The 16,595-nt window shown below is 43.7% G+C and overlaps 1 protein-coding gene across 4 annotated transcripts in view; it reads left to right on the forward strand.

Annotated features, from left to right (window-relative positions):
• LOC306924133 (septin-7-like) overlaps window positions 1-16,595 on the forward strand; it is a 52,836-nt gene that overhangs the window by 18,749 nt on the left and 17,492 nt on the right. For all 4 annotated transcript variants that reach the window (XR_013790125.1, XR_013790126.1, XM_079502497.1 and 1 more), the window contains exons 3-6: window positions 3,060-3,166; window positions 11,295-11,395; window positions 12,190-12,324; window positions 16,293-16,410. Coding sequence is in view for 2 of the 4 variants with exons in the window: in XM_079502497.1 (XP_079358623.1) it covers window positions 3,060-3,166; window positions 11,295-11,395; window positions 12,190-12,324; window positions 16,293-16,410 (461 nt within the window). In the remaining 2 variants the exon portion in view is untranslated. The remainder of the gene's footprint in view (window positions 1-3,059; window positions 3,167-11,294; window positions 11,396-12,189; window positions 12,325-16,292; window positions 16,411-16,595) is intronic.

Below are 16,595 nucleotides of genomic sequence, written 5' to 3' on the forward strand. Positions count from 1 at the left end.
GAAAAATCGGTATCGGCAGATACTCAAAATCAAATGATCGGAATCGGATCGGGAGCAAAGAAACGTGATCGGGACATCCCTAAAATCAAATGTGAAAATATCCAATCTGCAAGTTCGCAGCGCGGAGGGATGCGTTGTTGTGCGTTTGTAGTTCTGCTATTTTCACTAGTTTGTGTCCCTGGCAGACGTCACCTTTCTCTTTTGGGTCACGGCGCGGCGGGCTAAAAGGTTTGGGAACCACTGGGATGGATAATGCACTCTGTCATGGCAGACCGTCACTAATTCTCATTTGGCCAAATGGCGTGCATGTTCCTGTCCAGTGTTGATTTAGTCAACTAATACTATTGACGAAAAATGTTCGTCGACTACCTTTTTTCACTGATGAAAACTAAATGAAAACTAAGCTATGATGGAAAAAAACTAAGGCTAAATATTATATTGACAATTTCGTCAAACAAATAAAAACTAGACGAAAATGTTAGGAAGGGACTAGTTCGAACCCGGGCTCACCCAGAGTTAGTGTCGAAGTGTCCTTGAGCAAGACACTGAACCCCTAATTGCTCCTGATGTGCTGGTTGGTGCCTTGCATGGTTTCCGCCGCCATCGGTGTATGAATGGGTGAATGTAATGCACAATCTATGTAAAGCGCCTTGGATAAAGGCGCTATATAAATGGACCTTTACCAATTAACTATGACTAAAACTAAAATCAAAATGTGCTGTCAAAATCAACTGTCACGATAGCAGCCGGCTTGTTAATAGTGCAGCCAGCTTTGTCACCCAACAACGCATTACACTAAAAGCAGCTTCATTCACAAACATGGCAACATCACGTTCAACTCTAAAGATTGGATAAGGGAGACCATGATGCCACTTGTTTACCCTTCCTCTCTGTAATGCACGTACATCTTTTAACTCTTCTCCACGCATGCACGTGCGCACACACACACACACACACGCACACGCACACCATGTTTAGATAACCCTCTCTCCCCTGTGGGTCAGCGGGGAGTGTTCATTTACCCAGACGTCAGTGGGAGGGCTTCGTATATACGTCTGTGCCAACCCCTCGTGAAATAGCCTGTGTGTGTGTGCGTGCGCGTGTGTGTGTTTGCGTGCCTCTCCATCAATGCTGATGTGTGTATGCGAGCATGTGTGTGACCCTTGACCCCAAATAGTCCATCAAACAGGGGGTTGGGGGGGGGGGGGGAGCTGTCGTCTGGCTATGGCGGCTGCGAGGGACAAACGGTGTGGTCATAACTCACACAGACATGACATTATTCATAACACTCACACACACACACACAACAGAGAGGATCCCTGTGTAGATCACAACTAGTTGACTGATGTGACCACACTGACTTGGACTGACAGTTCAAACGTTGTGTCAACTGTGATCATTACCAGGAGGTGATTAACAAAGGGGACAGTGTCCTCATTATCAGACCATTGTTTGCGTTTATTTATGTATTTATTTAGCGATTTGTTTATTAATGTATTCGTATTTTAAACTTGTGTTCAAGTTTAAAAGTTTCTGGTCCTACTAGGCAGGGGAAATATTTGAAAATGTATGGTCTGGTGAAATTAGGATATTTGATAAGGAGTGTGATCGGTGTACTGGGGGAGGCTGCAGAGGTCTTTCTAGGACAAGCAGCCATTCTTCCATCCCTGCCTCCTCCTTGCATCCCCTCGTCCACTGGCTTCACAAGCCAGACGTTAACTCATTAGGCATAGTTTACTGCAATTCTGTAAACAAGATGCTGTCTCAGGATATTATAATATCCACAATACCAGATGATATCCAGTCTCGTATCACAATATCTACATTATGTAGTATTTTCCAGTCCTATCTTAACACAACTTGTGCCCAAGACGTCCACAGACGTCCTGGGAAAACCCGCTATGTAGTGCCAAAGACGCTTGTGGACGTCTTAGCAAAAAAGAAGAAAAAAAAAGATTTTACTATACTATTTTGAAAGTGTTGTGTGGGCACACAATGTGTTAATTCTTAAAGGTGAATGTGTTCTTTGTTAAGTGTGCGTGCGCGTGTGGCGTGTGCGGGATGGACTAGTGGAGAAGAGATCCAATACTACTAAGACGATCAATTTTATGCTTTGCTGTGCTCAGGTGTCGAGCTCTGAAAATAGCTGATCTACAAGCTTACAACAGATTGGCTGTTTTCAGCACGCAGCTGAATATAAATCGGGTATTTTGACGTCAATGCCCGTCAAATAATTTCTAGTCTACTAAATCAACCGTAGAATTAGTCTACTAAAATCTTATGATATTTAGTCGTCTAGTTTTAACTAGATTAACATTTCAGATGACTAAAATATGACAAAAACTAAATGAAATTTTATTCAAAAAAGCCTGACAAAAACCGAATTCCTATATATAAAACAATGCTGTCAAAATGTACAGTGAGTGCGCTTGTATTGTGCACAAAATGACTGCCCAGGGAAGCCAGCGGGACAGAGGAAGAGAATGATTAGGAGGGGGAGCGGAAAGCTGTTCTTCCTGGTGGATGAGCTCCTGACCTTTTCATTCGCAGATAATGAATCTACTTTTATTTCCTTTGCTTCTGCCCTTTCCCTTAAGACTCTGTGTATGCGTAATCTGTATGCGCACGTGCTTGCGTCTCACTGTGCATAATAAGCGTATGCGTGTGGTTAACTGTGCCTGTCATCGTGCACATAAAATGTAACCATCGGTTTGTCCTAAGTTTTAAAATGGCATTTGCTGTTACATAGTTTTTACTACAGTTTGAACATGGATGAATGGACGTTAGTTTTATCGCTGCAGCAAAATTATGGATATTTATTGTCTTAACCTATTCAGGACAGGAACCCCTTTTTGTGTTTTAAGCATTATGTTATACTTTAGCTATTGAAAAATAGCTAATGTCATGTGGTCCTTGACATGAGATAGTTTGAGAACCACTGATATAGAAACAATCATGTTTCTATATCACAAACTGTCATGATTTAGAAGACATTTGTAGAATCCGTTCTCAGGTCTCTAAATGGTCTTAATTTGTGTGTCTTTTTTCCTGAACCACAGGTGAGTCCGGTCTGGGCAAATCCACCCTCATCAACTCTCTGTTCCTGACCGACCTCTACTCCAAGGACTACCCTGGCCCTTCCCAACGCATCAAGAAGACTGTTCAGGTGAAACGACACACACAGGACCAACTATCTACCATGCCAGCATGCAGCTATTACACTGTCCAATTTTTGTAACCCATTTTCTCACCCGGTGCCAATAGGCCTATCTCACAGCCCCCTTTCCACGCCCCCTTCCAGTAGCTAGTGGTGTCATTTAACATTAGCATTTACACGTTTTTTTCTCTGGAGAATCTAAGTACATTTCCTAATGTAAAAATGTGACAGACCAATATTATTATGAAGCAAACAAGATGGTAAATCAGCTCGAACAGATAGAACAAACCTTGAGAAAACAAAAGTTGTAGACTTCTTAAATGACCTCTGGTAACATGTAGTGTCTATGGAGTGACGTCACGCTATCACCACTAGCTCCGAAAGGGGGTGTGGAAAGGGGGCGGGGAAATTCTGTGAGATAGGCCTATTGCCCTAAACTGTAATCCTGGGCGCTATACTCTCCCTCTGCCAACCTGGGGAGAGCCGAACTGAGCTCATGCTTCCTTCACTTCAATGCATTAGGAGTGAGAAGGCCGCTTCCTATCACCTGAGGGGGGGTAATTTCCCCGGTAGGACGTAGCGTGTGGAAGGAACACGTTTTTCCGACCAGTTCCTTTCCCCTCCCATCAGGTGCCTCACTTTCACTTGAAAGTTTTAAAATATAAAAAATTGCAAAAATAGCAGATCTGCTATTTGCGCTACTTTTAGTAGTAGTAGTAGAGGTGAGTTTTCAGACTACAGTTGAAGATTGGGAGTGAAAGTGCAGTTCACAGAGAAGATTGTGTGCACATCTCGATGCCTATATTCAGGCCAGGTGCTGGATGTCAAGCATCAAGGCAAACATCAAAGAAGAGGAAGAACATCCGCACACCAGTTTGTAGAGCTTTTGCAACGTTTCGACCGACTAGGTCTTCATCAATTTGCCTGATGAAGTCGGTCGAAACGTTGCAAAATTGTGAAAAGTAAGTCTCGGAGTTCTACAAACTGGTGTGCGGATGTTCTTCCTCTTCAGTGAAAGTGCAGTTCCCATTGCAATCAGAACTGCAGATGTGGTGTTCTTGCTTACTGTAAGTAAGAGCATCTGCTAAATGCCTAAATTGTAGTTGGGCATCCATTTTTGAGGCAGAGAAAAACACATAAAAGGTTGATCTAAGAACACGGAAACTATTTACATTTACTCTCAGACTTACAACTGGATAAATGAGCGATACGCTGGTGATTTTACTGTGCTGTACATGCATTGGACTTGGACTGCACATATTAATAATGGTTGATTGTTATCCATTGTGTTCCACATGTTGTCTCTTCCCCTGCTTTGAGTTTCTCTTTGTTGTCGAGATGAAAACACTGAAATCAAGGTTCATCAGTGTGCAGATGCAGGCATTTATGACCAGCCTTACATTCTCCGTTTGTCATCTCTCTCTCTGTCCCGCTCTTCCGTCGCTCTTTTATGTCTCTTCCCGACATCCCCCACATTGTCATTCCCATGCCATATGTTTGACTGTTTGACACGCGGAGGCCTCGGGAGACCTCCGTACACAGCAATCAGAACCTAAACAAACAAACCTGCAAAATAAACCACTGAGCCGGGGTTGTCGGAGGGTAACAGCCAGGCCAGAGAGTCGGCGGCGAGCGAGCACAGAGCAGAGGGAAAAATGGAAGGAGGGAGGGAAAGAACCAGAGAGAGGCACGGAGATGGAGGAGAGAGAGAGAAGGAGAGAGAGGGGGAGAGCAAGGGCCAAAAGGCCTCTATGGTTTTGTCCTTTTATGGTCATGACAAACAGAGCAGGGACAGAAGAGGAGGGAGGTTGAATCTGAAAGCAGTGGGTTGAAGAGGCGGATAGAGGGAGGGAGGAGAGAGAGAGGGAGGGAGATAGAGGCTAGTAACCCCGTTAATGTCCAAGAGACATGGCTTTAGGGAAGTGGCAGGACGATACTAAAAGAAAGAAGGGGAAGTAAGAAGTCTGCGGGTGGACAGGGCAAATGAGTGAGATGGGGAGGGCCCTCCGTCTCTCACCCCCCCGGAGAGAGACGGAGGAGCGTGTGTGTACGGAACGGGGAGAAGGATGGGTGAAGCTGAAGAGCAACGTGGGATTAACCTCGCGTCACCAGGCTTTCTTTCCACCTCGGATTCTTTCCAAAATCGCCGTGTGAACCGGTCTGGAGCGGACGGTAATTTATGTTGTTGTCACTGATTTGTAGTCATCGGGCAGGAAACCACAAGGCAGAATAAGAAGTTCCCATTCATAGTACTGATTCCGCCTTGTGGTTTCCTGCCGGGTGACTACAAATCATTGACTACAACATGACGAAAGTTACCATCCGGCATCCGCTCCTGACCGGATCATAAACCCGAAATTGAATGCTGCCCAGGCTAACGTGGGATGGATAAGAGGAGGATATGTGCACGCGTGAGGTGGATGACAAGTGTGGGGTAGAGGGAACAACACAGTGTGCTATATCTTCAATCACCCCTTCTCTGTAAACGTGTTGTTATTAAAACATTTTTGAATAGTTAAAATAGCCAATCTACAAGCTCACAACGTGTCGATGTAGATTGGCTATTTTAAAGATGGAGTGCCGTAATTCTTTTCCACCCTAAAACATGATCATCAGGTCTTATTGTTATATAAGGAGGTATCATTCTTTCAAAAAAGTAAAGTAAAATGTTGTTTTTATGTGGGCACACCCACCAGTTCATTAAGTTTGCGTGATGGGTGGTGATCCACCTGAACTGAAGCCGCACCAACAGCTGTAGTTGGATGATAAAGGGGGAGGGGTTAGGGGAGGGGCTGATAGTGTGATGTCACTGTCAAGGGTTCAGCCTCCAGGAAGAAACCCTAAATACAAAGTTAATACACCATTGCACATAAAAACAACTCCAGGGTGTCTAATGAAGTAAGTCACCTCATAGAAAAACTGGAAAAATACCAAAATTGTGGCACTCCATCTTTAACTATTCAAAAATGTTTAGGGATAAGGGGTTTAGCATGGACAAAAATAGAGCCCTATCGGCCGATTTTTATCAGTGCTAAACCCCTTATCCCTAAACATCTTTGCCTTTTTTTTAAACTATTTTGAAAAACATATCAAAATTGTTAAACTAGCCGATCTACATCAACAGGTTGTGAGTTTGTAGATCGGCTATTTGAACTATTCAACTATTAGTTAAAATAGCCGATCTGCAAGCTCACAACATGTCAATGTAGATCGACTATTTGAATTATGTTAAAATGTTTTTCAAAATGGTAACAAAACAACAAAGAAGTTTAGAGATAAGGGGTTAGGCACTGGCAAAGATAGGGCCCTGAAAGTGCTCCTTACAACCAGACCAGCGACGCCCCGAGGCCTTCCTGCTTCTTACAGCGACCCCCTGAGGCCTTCCTGCTCCTTACAACCAGACCAAAGTGCTTTGAACCGACCAACATGGCCATCTCTATTAGGACAGGAAACCACTTTATTAATCCCCCAGGGAGGAATTCAGGGTGTTACAGCAGCAAAAGACAATAAATATGGCAATAACTACATTACTAAACCATTGTAGTGAGATAGTCCGTGATCCAGGCCACCATGTCCTGATCTAGCTTCCGCAGGGTTTAGATTCTGATTGCTGTGTACGGAGGTCTCCCGAGGCCTCCCCGTGTCAAACAGTCAAACATGTGGCATGGGAATGACAATGTGGGGGATGTCCGGGGATGTCCGGTCATAAATGCCCCACAAATATGGAGGTATGTGCATCGGTGTGAGATCTGCACACTGATGAACCTTGATTTCAATGTTTTTATCTCGACAACAAAGAGAAACTCAAAGAGAATCCAATGTGGAACACATGGATAACTAAACAAACATGCATTATTAATATGCGCAGTCCAATGCGTGTAAATGGATGCCCTCGCATTTGACCACCCGGGGACCCCCACACGGTAACTATGTCATTTTTCGACCGTTTCGGATGCGGGCAGCTCGCCGGAACCGGGCCGCCCCCCCTGGGCGTGTTCCTGTGGGTCTGGAAGTTCCGGGGACCCCCACACGGAGTTGCACCACTCACTCACCAGTTCACACGGGTGTGATTTTAAAGCAGAAACACTGTGGAAATATTGGCTTACAGGTGGCGCTAACGGAAAGGCCATGGAGTCCCAAACACAAGTAGCGTTTAACCTACATGTTTAGATTATGAGATACCTTGTGCAAAGTTGACATTTTGGCCTGAGGGAGAAACTAAATGAAAGGTCATGTATGTCACTCAAATTGTTAGGTTTACGTGGGCGGCCCATGAACGAACTAGACAAGTTTTGTGGCAATCCAGCTAGCCAATTTTGAGATATCCAGCTTGGGACCAAAGCAGTAGATATATATGGGCCAAACAACATCGCAATCCCTAGAGAGGGGCGGGGTTCCAGAGCAAGGCATGCTGGGGTGAACACTGGGGGAGGTTTGTGTGGGGTGTGGGAGGACGGTTTAGAGGAGGGACATCCATTTGACGCAAAATCGGTACTCGCGGTAGAGAAGAAGTGTAGAAGAACGTGTGGAGCAAATGGAAAGACAGACCAAATGTGGTGGTGGTGGTGGTGTGGGGGGGGGGGGGGGGTGTTGGGGTCAGAGTAGTAAAGGTCCCCGTTTTCCCCCCAAGGCTCTGAAGGGGTCAGTAGGAGGGTAAGAATGTTCTCATGAAACATAACACGTTCCCAGCATACAGAAGCAGACACGCATCATGAATGACACGCTGACTTTATTAACACTATTCCCACATAGATCGATCACACCATTTAGTGAGAGACCATCCTATAGTTCATGCTTCTAATACTACTTATTCACATGTTTACTTCTTCGACACAGGTTATAGTACTGTTTTTCTCTATTTCCATATATAAACGAGTTGGGGGTCAGGGGTGGGGTGGGAGAAGGGGAGCAAGCTAACTGTACCTGTATGTGTATGTCCTGTGTATTTGTACTGTATGTCATGTTGTGTCTTTAGTACTGCATGTACTTGCACTGCTGTAACGTTGTATTTTGTATGTATAGGACCCCCTCTAAAACGAGATGCCACATCTCAAGTGGCCATCCTCTCAATAAAGTTCAAAGTTTAGTATGTGAAACTTAAAAATCCAGTCAATTCCAGTCAAAGGAATATAACTAAGTAACCGTATGAAATGTCACAGCACGGTTTCTACCAAAATAACGTGGTGTACTATATTTCACAGTATTAATCATGCTAAATGTAATATAGCTCATCAACACCAAACGGGTATTTTGTGCACACGCCTACGCCATCTTCTTTAGACACATTTAATGGATTGGCTGGTGCATTTAGCTCTCAACTGGCCAGGAGGACTGATGAGGTGATGTGGGCTGGTTGTTATGGTAACCAACAGTGACAGAATTTCTACTGAACTAAAATGACCATTGCCTATTTCTTTTATTTGTTTTGTTTGTCTGGAACATATCAATGCATATTTAATTTCTGTTCGTATACACATTCACTGTCTCCCAGACTGCACAATCCATCGGTTTCATATGACCGCGTGGTTTTTGTGCCACTGAGGGGCCCCCAGAAGAGAAGCTTTGTGTTAAAGATAAAAATTAAGCATGAAATTAATGTTTTCTATTTTTTGTTGTTCAACGTTTATTTCTCTGTAAAACATACTATAGGGAGAGCTCATTTGGACTAATTTGGACTAATAATTGTGACAGGCCTATTTGATGGAGGCTTTTTCCTGAATTGTGGTTTAGAGGTGTAAAATTAACTGATTTTTCAGACAGTATGTGAGCTCCGTACTTGCTATTAATATATGTGTCACACAAGGTGAAATCAATTTAGGCCACAGCCTAAAAGCAGTTGTTTTTAAGTAGCTCCAATGCACCATGGTCCCCTGATCAGGTTACCTCTGCTAATCTTACGATGGGCATCCATCCTTTCAAGCAATTGATTGTCTTTGTATATTTGTGCAAGAGAATCGTGATTTAGCTATAGGCTGTGCGTGTGTGCAAATTGTTGCTTTCAGATGGAAGCCTATTTTGTCAAACGGTAACTTTTTATTATTTTAACCTATTGACGTATATATACGCGTTTTAACCCATTCTGGGTGGGAACCCCTTTTGGTGTTTTACCCCCCTAAATATTTGAAGTTTTTCAGAAAACTTAGGTCAGGATTTAGAGGCGTTTTTAGAATCTGCCTCAGACCTAAATGGGTTAATAGCCATCTGTTGTCTGTGATTGACATGTGTTTTATATCGCTTTATATGGATCTGAAACAGCACTGCTAAAATAATAACTTTTTGTGATTTTATATCGCATCGCTCCCGACATGTTAACGTTTCTGGCGAAAGATAAACATCGTGAGCTTCTGCTAACATTAGCCTTTTCTTACAATGGACGTCTGCTAGCGAGCTGCGAGCGGCAAAACGGAAGTACTTGAGTATTAATCTCCCGGCCTTGGCAAGCTATTTCCACTTGTGTGTTAAAGTGTTAAAAATACTGAAAATAATGGCAGATCTGAACTTGTAGTAGAAAATGGCAGACCTGAACTTGTAGATCGGCTATTTTCACTCCTTTTTGTGTGTCACTCTGGTTACTGGTATGACGAGGTAGGGCGTTCATCTGCGAAAAGAAAAGCATAAAGTATCATCTGGAGATAGCAGGTTTCTGTCCGACAGAGGCGCTATGCTGTGGTCGCTGTAGACTGAGAGGGGAAGAGATGGGGTGGCGAGAGTTATTTATATTCCAGAGGCAATCTCTGATATTTTGTCGTACAAACACATTCTCCCATCTTAGATTTCCTTTAAATGATGGTGCGGCGGCTGAAGACATTTTTGAGGTTTTCTCCCAATCTGTTTTTCTTTCGCCGAAACTGGTTCAAATGGCAAATATGGTTTTGCGCAGGGACGTGACACACACGCGGATGCACGCACACACACACACACACACACACATGCACACTGTTAAATTCATACATTTGAAATGACTGCTGCATGATATATATCCCTCACTGTAAAGCAAAACAGATTAAGCGAAGGCTTGTGGAAGCTGAAGAATGTTTTTAGAGAGAGAGAGAGAAGAGAGTCTGTATTTTTTTTTGTGTGAAAGGGGGATCCTAAAATAACTGAGCCGGCCTTGTGAAAGTATGCAGTAGAGCAAGGGAACAGCAGCAGCGCTAACTTTAGGAAATGATGGATCCGTCTCCAGTACACAGGAATCAACCCAGCCGTATGTTTAACCCATTAAGACCTGAGGCCCAATTCTACAAATGCCTTCGTCTACATTGGTAGTTCTCAAAGGTTTTGGTGTGACGAACCGCAGACCGCGCCCCATCTGAAAATGGTTTTGTGCCAGGGAGGGACCCCCAGAAGAGAAGATTTGTGTTAAAAAAAAGATAAAAATGATTAAGCATGAACGTGATGTTTTCTATTTTTTGTTGTTCAACGTGTATTTTTTTTGTAAGACATACTATAGGGAGAGCTCATTTGGACTGAACGGGGCTACAAATGGGGCACAAAGGATTTTCTGACTGTGGCGGTTCTTATGGATATTTATACCGTATATTTCCAAATAGTAGCCCTTCCCTTACTCAAATAGGTATAATAGGCCGGTGCAAAAATAAATAAAAGCCTACTGCAAATAGACGTCTAGTTCCTTTTAAACGCAATCCAAATCGATTTAGCATATTAAACGCCCGGGCTACTATTTGGAAAAATACGGGGTATGATATTTTCTAATACTAAGAATACTGAGATTTTATGCCAAAATCACGTTAAACACAAAATATGAGGAATGGGATTGGTCTGTAATTTTTGTCTTAAATATCATAACCTCAAAATTGCATGCGTAGTAACACATACATATTGTCAGTGATTTTGTTTGCGTGTTTGAGTCTGAGAAATGACCTGGGGGTTATAATTCCATTAAGCACACATGTACAATACGCTGTGATGATGTCTCTTCAGACAGGCCATCTCATTGTGTGTGTGTGTGTGTGTGTGTGGGCTCAAACCATGGGATTACATTAGAGCATGTGGGTGTACACACTCCTCTGAGGGAGAGTGGGTTCATTTATGTCATGTATTCATCGCCTGTCTCTGTCTGTCTGTCTGTCTGTCTGTCTGTCTGTCTGTCTGTCTGTCTGTCTGTCTGACTCTCTAGGTGGAGCAGTCCAAAGTGCTGATAAAGGAAGGAGGTGTCCAGCTCACACTTACAATTGTTGATACACCAGGGTTCGGTGATGCAGTAGACAATAGCAATTGGTGAGGAACTACATTGTGTGTTGGCGTGTGTGTGGGCATGTGTGTGTGGGCATGCGTGCGTGTGTGTGTGGGCGGGCGGGCATGTGTGTGTGTGTGTGTGTGTGTGGGCATGTGTGTGCGGGCATGTTTGTACAAAAATACCAGAACGTTAGCCTCAAAACACAGTCACCTCAGGTGTACAGCCGGTGGAACTGCTCAGCTTGGTATTCCTAAACTCGGTAAACTCTGCCTAAACGGTCAAACCGAACCCTATTCATAACCGTAACCGCAGTAACACGGTGCCAAAAGCTATCCCTATTCCTAAACTTAACCCCAGTAAAACTATGCCTAACCCTAAACTTACTTCAAATTTATTCTCAGTAAAACAAATGCAAGAATACAAGAACCGCCCCACCAAGTGGTCGGCGTGAGGTCGGCGTAAAGAAATGAGGCAAGCGTGTTTTTAAGGCGAGCATTCCGGTTACCGTGTACAAGCATGTGTGTGAGCAAGAGAGACAGAAAAATAGAGAGTTAGTCTGTGTGTTGGCTGATATAATTTGGAGGTTTACCACATAATTATATGCTTCCTTAAATGTTGTGAAGAGTGTTTTCTTTTTTTGTTTGTTTTGTTTTTTTCTTTTTCTTCCTCTCGGTTCTTATTCCCTCTTTTTGTTTTTCATCAACACATCACTTCCTCCTTTGTCCTGCTTACTAATCCATCTTTTTCTCCATCATCTCCTTGTCCCCCTTTGTCCTCCGCTCCTCTCCTCTCCTCTCCTCTCCTCCCCTCCACAACCCCACTCCCTAAACTGCAGTTGGCAGCCAGTCATCAACTACATAGACAGCAAGTGTGAAGACTTCCTGAACGCTGAGTCCAGGGTGAACCGCAGACTGATGCCAGACAACAGGGTCCACTGCTGCCTCTATTTCATCGCCCCCTCTGGACACGGGTAGGTACTGCATACGTATGAGGGAATGTTTGAAAAGAAGGCACACGTGTCCCGGCCGGCCATGTAGAAAGAGTGATCCCATGAGGCAAGACAACTCTGGAGAATTGTTCCCCATGAACAGAAAAGCATACATTTATTGTATTTATTATTTTCTTTGCTATACCTTCACCTCTTAAACCGTCTAGACTTAGTAAACTGCAACTGAGTTAACGTTGTACTTGGACCACCCTTAAACATGTTTGTTGTAAAAACATTATCTAGACCATTACTCCAAGGGGTGTAAGTAGCAGCATGATGGAGTGAGGCCACCACATTGTGATTCCAGCTAAAAGCATTACTAAGCATCTCATAAGTTTAACTCTATATGGGTGGAAAATGCATCAACTGTCCTCGCTTGACATTGCTTGGTCTAAAGAAAACCCAAGTTTTCTAATCTAGGCTATTCCCCTTGCATGGTTTGCACTCTACTGTATTTTTGGCTGTACTGCGACAGCAGGGCCAGCCCTATAAACTCAAATGTCTGACTGAGTCACTGAGTGACGAAGACATACCATTGGTCAAACTAGCCATTGTAGCCAACTGCAGAGCAAGTGTCCCCCCAGGCCATGGGGTGCAATCTCTCCTAACATTTTCTTACATGCATACCATAGCACAGGGCTCTGCAGTGCTAGTATTTCACTCGCATTTCCTTGAAAACTAGACGTGTAGAGGCGTTTTAGAGAATCCTCTAATGTGGGAGTGGACGGGAGCTGTGTTTTTTGCGACCACCAAACGCTGCCCATTTGTGTGGACTTAAATTAGGAGAAGTTTGTGAAGGCGAGTGTTTCTCTGGCACATCTCCATAGAAAACTAGTATGCGTGGGCTCTGCCCAGCCCAGGAACGTGGGCATGATGTGTACCATGCATAGAGCAAGAGATGAGGAGGCTGCCAATGCTTGTGACAAAGGTTATATAACACCCACAATTCTGCTCATGCTCAGTGGAGTTCTGCTCTCCATCACTGAGTCATCCAATGAGAACTCTGCTCACTGAGGGGCACTCATCTCCCTCACACAAATGCATACACACACACTACACACACACACACACACACTACACACACACACACACACTCACACGCTGTCCTCCCTCATCTCATAGTCTCTCGGATGCTTCATGTTCATTCTGCCTCACCAGAATATTCCGTCTTAATATAACCACTGCAGCAGATAAGACCCATATTAACAAGTTATTTTACCTCAAGGCCCCCCATCCCTCGTGATCTGATTTTGCAGTACTCTGGCTCAAGTGAAAATGTTAAGATGTATTCTCTCTAGTAGGTATATGTTGAAAATAATCTATGGTGTTAAGAGAACCAATTAACAAAATAAAAATGAACTGACAGCTCCTATGACAACTTCCAAATTTCTATTATCTACGTTGGTCTAGAGTCTAGACCAACGTAGATAATAGAAATTCTAGACGTTCTGATTGGGACCTAAATGATAAATAGTGCATTTCTATAGTGCTTTTATCCAAACGCTTTACATATAGATTGTGCATTACATACACCCAATCACACACACATTCATACACCGATGGTGGAAGAAACCATGCAAGGCACCAACCTGCTCATCGGGAGCAATTAGGGGTTCAGCGTCTTGCTCAAGGACACTTCGACACTAACTCTGGGGGAGCCTGGGATCGAACTGGGAACCTTGCGATTCCTTTCCGGCCATTCTACTGGCCACTCTACCCCTGAACCACTGCTGCCCCAAAATACGGTATCTCCCCCTGGTACCCAAATTCATAAAAGTACATACAGAACATCCAATTAGACATCAATACTGTGGAATAACATTGAATTGAAATGCCCATAGTTATAGAAATGTATTCATGAATTCACATTTACTGGCACAATTGTTTTTAAAGGGGGCCATGCACATTAGACGGATATGTCTTTGACTGACTGAGTGATCAAGTTACAGCATTGGTCGGCCGGTTGGCCTAACGACAGACTAGCCAATTGCAGAGCAGTCATCTCTCCAGGGCATGGGATGTAGTCTCAACCTTGGTTGGCCTAACTAAACAAACATTAAAGTCCATAGACTTGGCTGGCAAACGATTTACGTCATAAGTGCTCTAAACAAACATTGTCATTCCACTATGTCCTGTGCTTTTGACTGTCATAGTCCTACCTACAGTTGGGTGTCCCTTATCATTTGACCCATTTAGGCCTGACCTCAACATTTTAAAAAATCCTTCTAAATCCTCCAGTTTTCGAAATAAATATTTTCACGATTTTTCAAAAATAGCAGACCTACAAGCTCGTAGCGCGCCACTCGGTGGCGCGCTATGAGCTTGTAGATCTGCTATTTTTCAATAGCTAAATTATAACAATGTTTAAAACACCAAAAGGGGTTCCCGCCCAAAATGGGTTAACTGTCCTTTTGCGCAGATCACGCAAACCTCAGCAAAAATAAAAGGACAATATCGATGGCCTCCAACTGTATACAACTAAGAGAAATGTTCAGCTCTTTCTCTCCGTCTCTCTCTCTGGATTTGTGCGTCTCGTCTCTCTCCCCCCACTTTGCACAGTCCTTCTGTCCAGTGAACAGCTGTTTCGTGGCTCTCGTCTCGTTATAGTATATCTACATTCCTGGAATAGGTAGTCCTGTCGCTACCCCCCTCCAAACACTCACACACTGTCACACTTACTCATTCATACAATGGAAGAACATGTTTTTCCATCATTAATATTTTGGTACACTCTACACATTATACATGTAAATGCACAATTAACGTGCACACGATATATTTCTATCCCTTGATAAAAGTACGAACATATGTTTATATATTAAGAGAACTCCACCAGTGGATCTCCCTCATCCCACATTCACTAACGCATGGCTGGTCGGACAGCGCATGCTGTCTGTAACCATGCAGCCGAACAAGAGCTGCGTTTGTCCTAGACGGAGATGAAGAGAGCTAGTGGGAGCTTTACAAAGACAATGCCTCATCAACCCACCATGACATAATGATCTGTGTGTGTGAACACCACAGAAATACAAAGACAATGCCTTATCAACTCACCATGACATAATGATCTGTGGACGCCACAGAAATACACACAAGAAAGACAACAACACATTCGTCATCATGCCTCTGAGCTCTTTGATTGTTTGCTCTGGTCCTACAAACATGCAGTGAGGTTGTTTGGCCTTTGAGCCCCCTTCTGGTGACCCTGTCAATTACATCAGTCCTGCCAGTGAGAATGCCCTCAGCTAGTATCAGGACTTAAATGATTTCCTTTGAGGTCTGTGCCAGAGTTTGTCTGTTAATTTGGCTCAGTTGAAAGTATGAATATGTTGTTCAATGTCGTTCAACCACTGCACAAAATATGTTCTGAATGGGGAAAATAAAGTACTTGTGTGATTTGATTTGTGGCCTTTAAGTTTCCATCCTAGTATCGAGACTGTTTCCATGTACTAAAATATGTGCTTTGTTGTCTGTGCCAATTCATAACACTTGGGCCTCAAATCTGATTAGTAGTCTAGACGTGGTATCAAGTAAAAGGAAAAGCAAAATAGCAATGACATGGACCCTTCCAATTCCTTGTTTGCTTGGAAGGATGCTAAATGACTACAAACGGAAGATAATGTGACATTCAGTGTAACAACTATATTCTAACGATTACTACGATTAATTATATAATCGGGAAGTACATTTTATTCGGTTGTTTTCTTATTCAAATGCATTATTTATAATAATCTATTTAACGGTTGCATTACAGTGAAGACTGTACTGTGTTGTGATTCCTGACATCTGTCTATGTGCCTCTCCTCCTCCAGTCTGTAGCTGCTGGACATTGAGGTCTGAATATGTTGTAATTGTTGACGTCTGTCTGTCTGTGTCTCCAGTCTGTAGCTGCTGGACATTGAGGTCTGAATATGTTGTAATTGTTGACGTCTGTCTGTCTGTGTCTCCAGTCTGAAGCCTCTGGACATTGAGTTCATGAAGAGACTCCATGACAAAGTCAACGTCATCCCTCTCATCGCCAAGGCTGACACGCTGACCCCTGAGGAGTGTCAGCTGTTTAAGAAACAGGTGTGTAGGCGGCATGCATGTGGGGGCGGCAGTGGCTCGGGGGTAGAGTGGACCGGAGCGGCCGGATGGGAACCACAAGGTTCCCGGTTCGATCCCGGGCTCCCCCAGAGTTGGTGTCGAGTGTCCTTGAGCAAGACTCTGAACCCCTAATTGCTCCCGATGTGCAGGTTGGTGCCTTGCATGGT

The sequence above is a fragment of the Electrona antarctica genome (assembly GCF_951216825.1).
Source record: "Electrona antarctica genome assembly, chromosome: 5".
In the NCBI taxonomy this organism is placed as follows: Eukaryota; Metazoa; Chordata; class Actinopteri; order Myctophiformes; family Myctophidae; genus Electrona; species Electrona antarctica.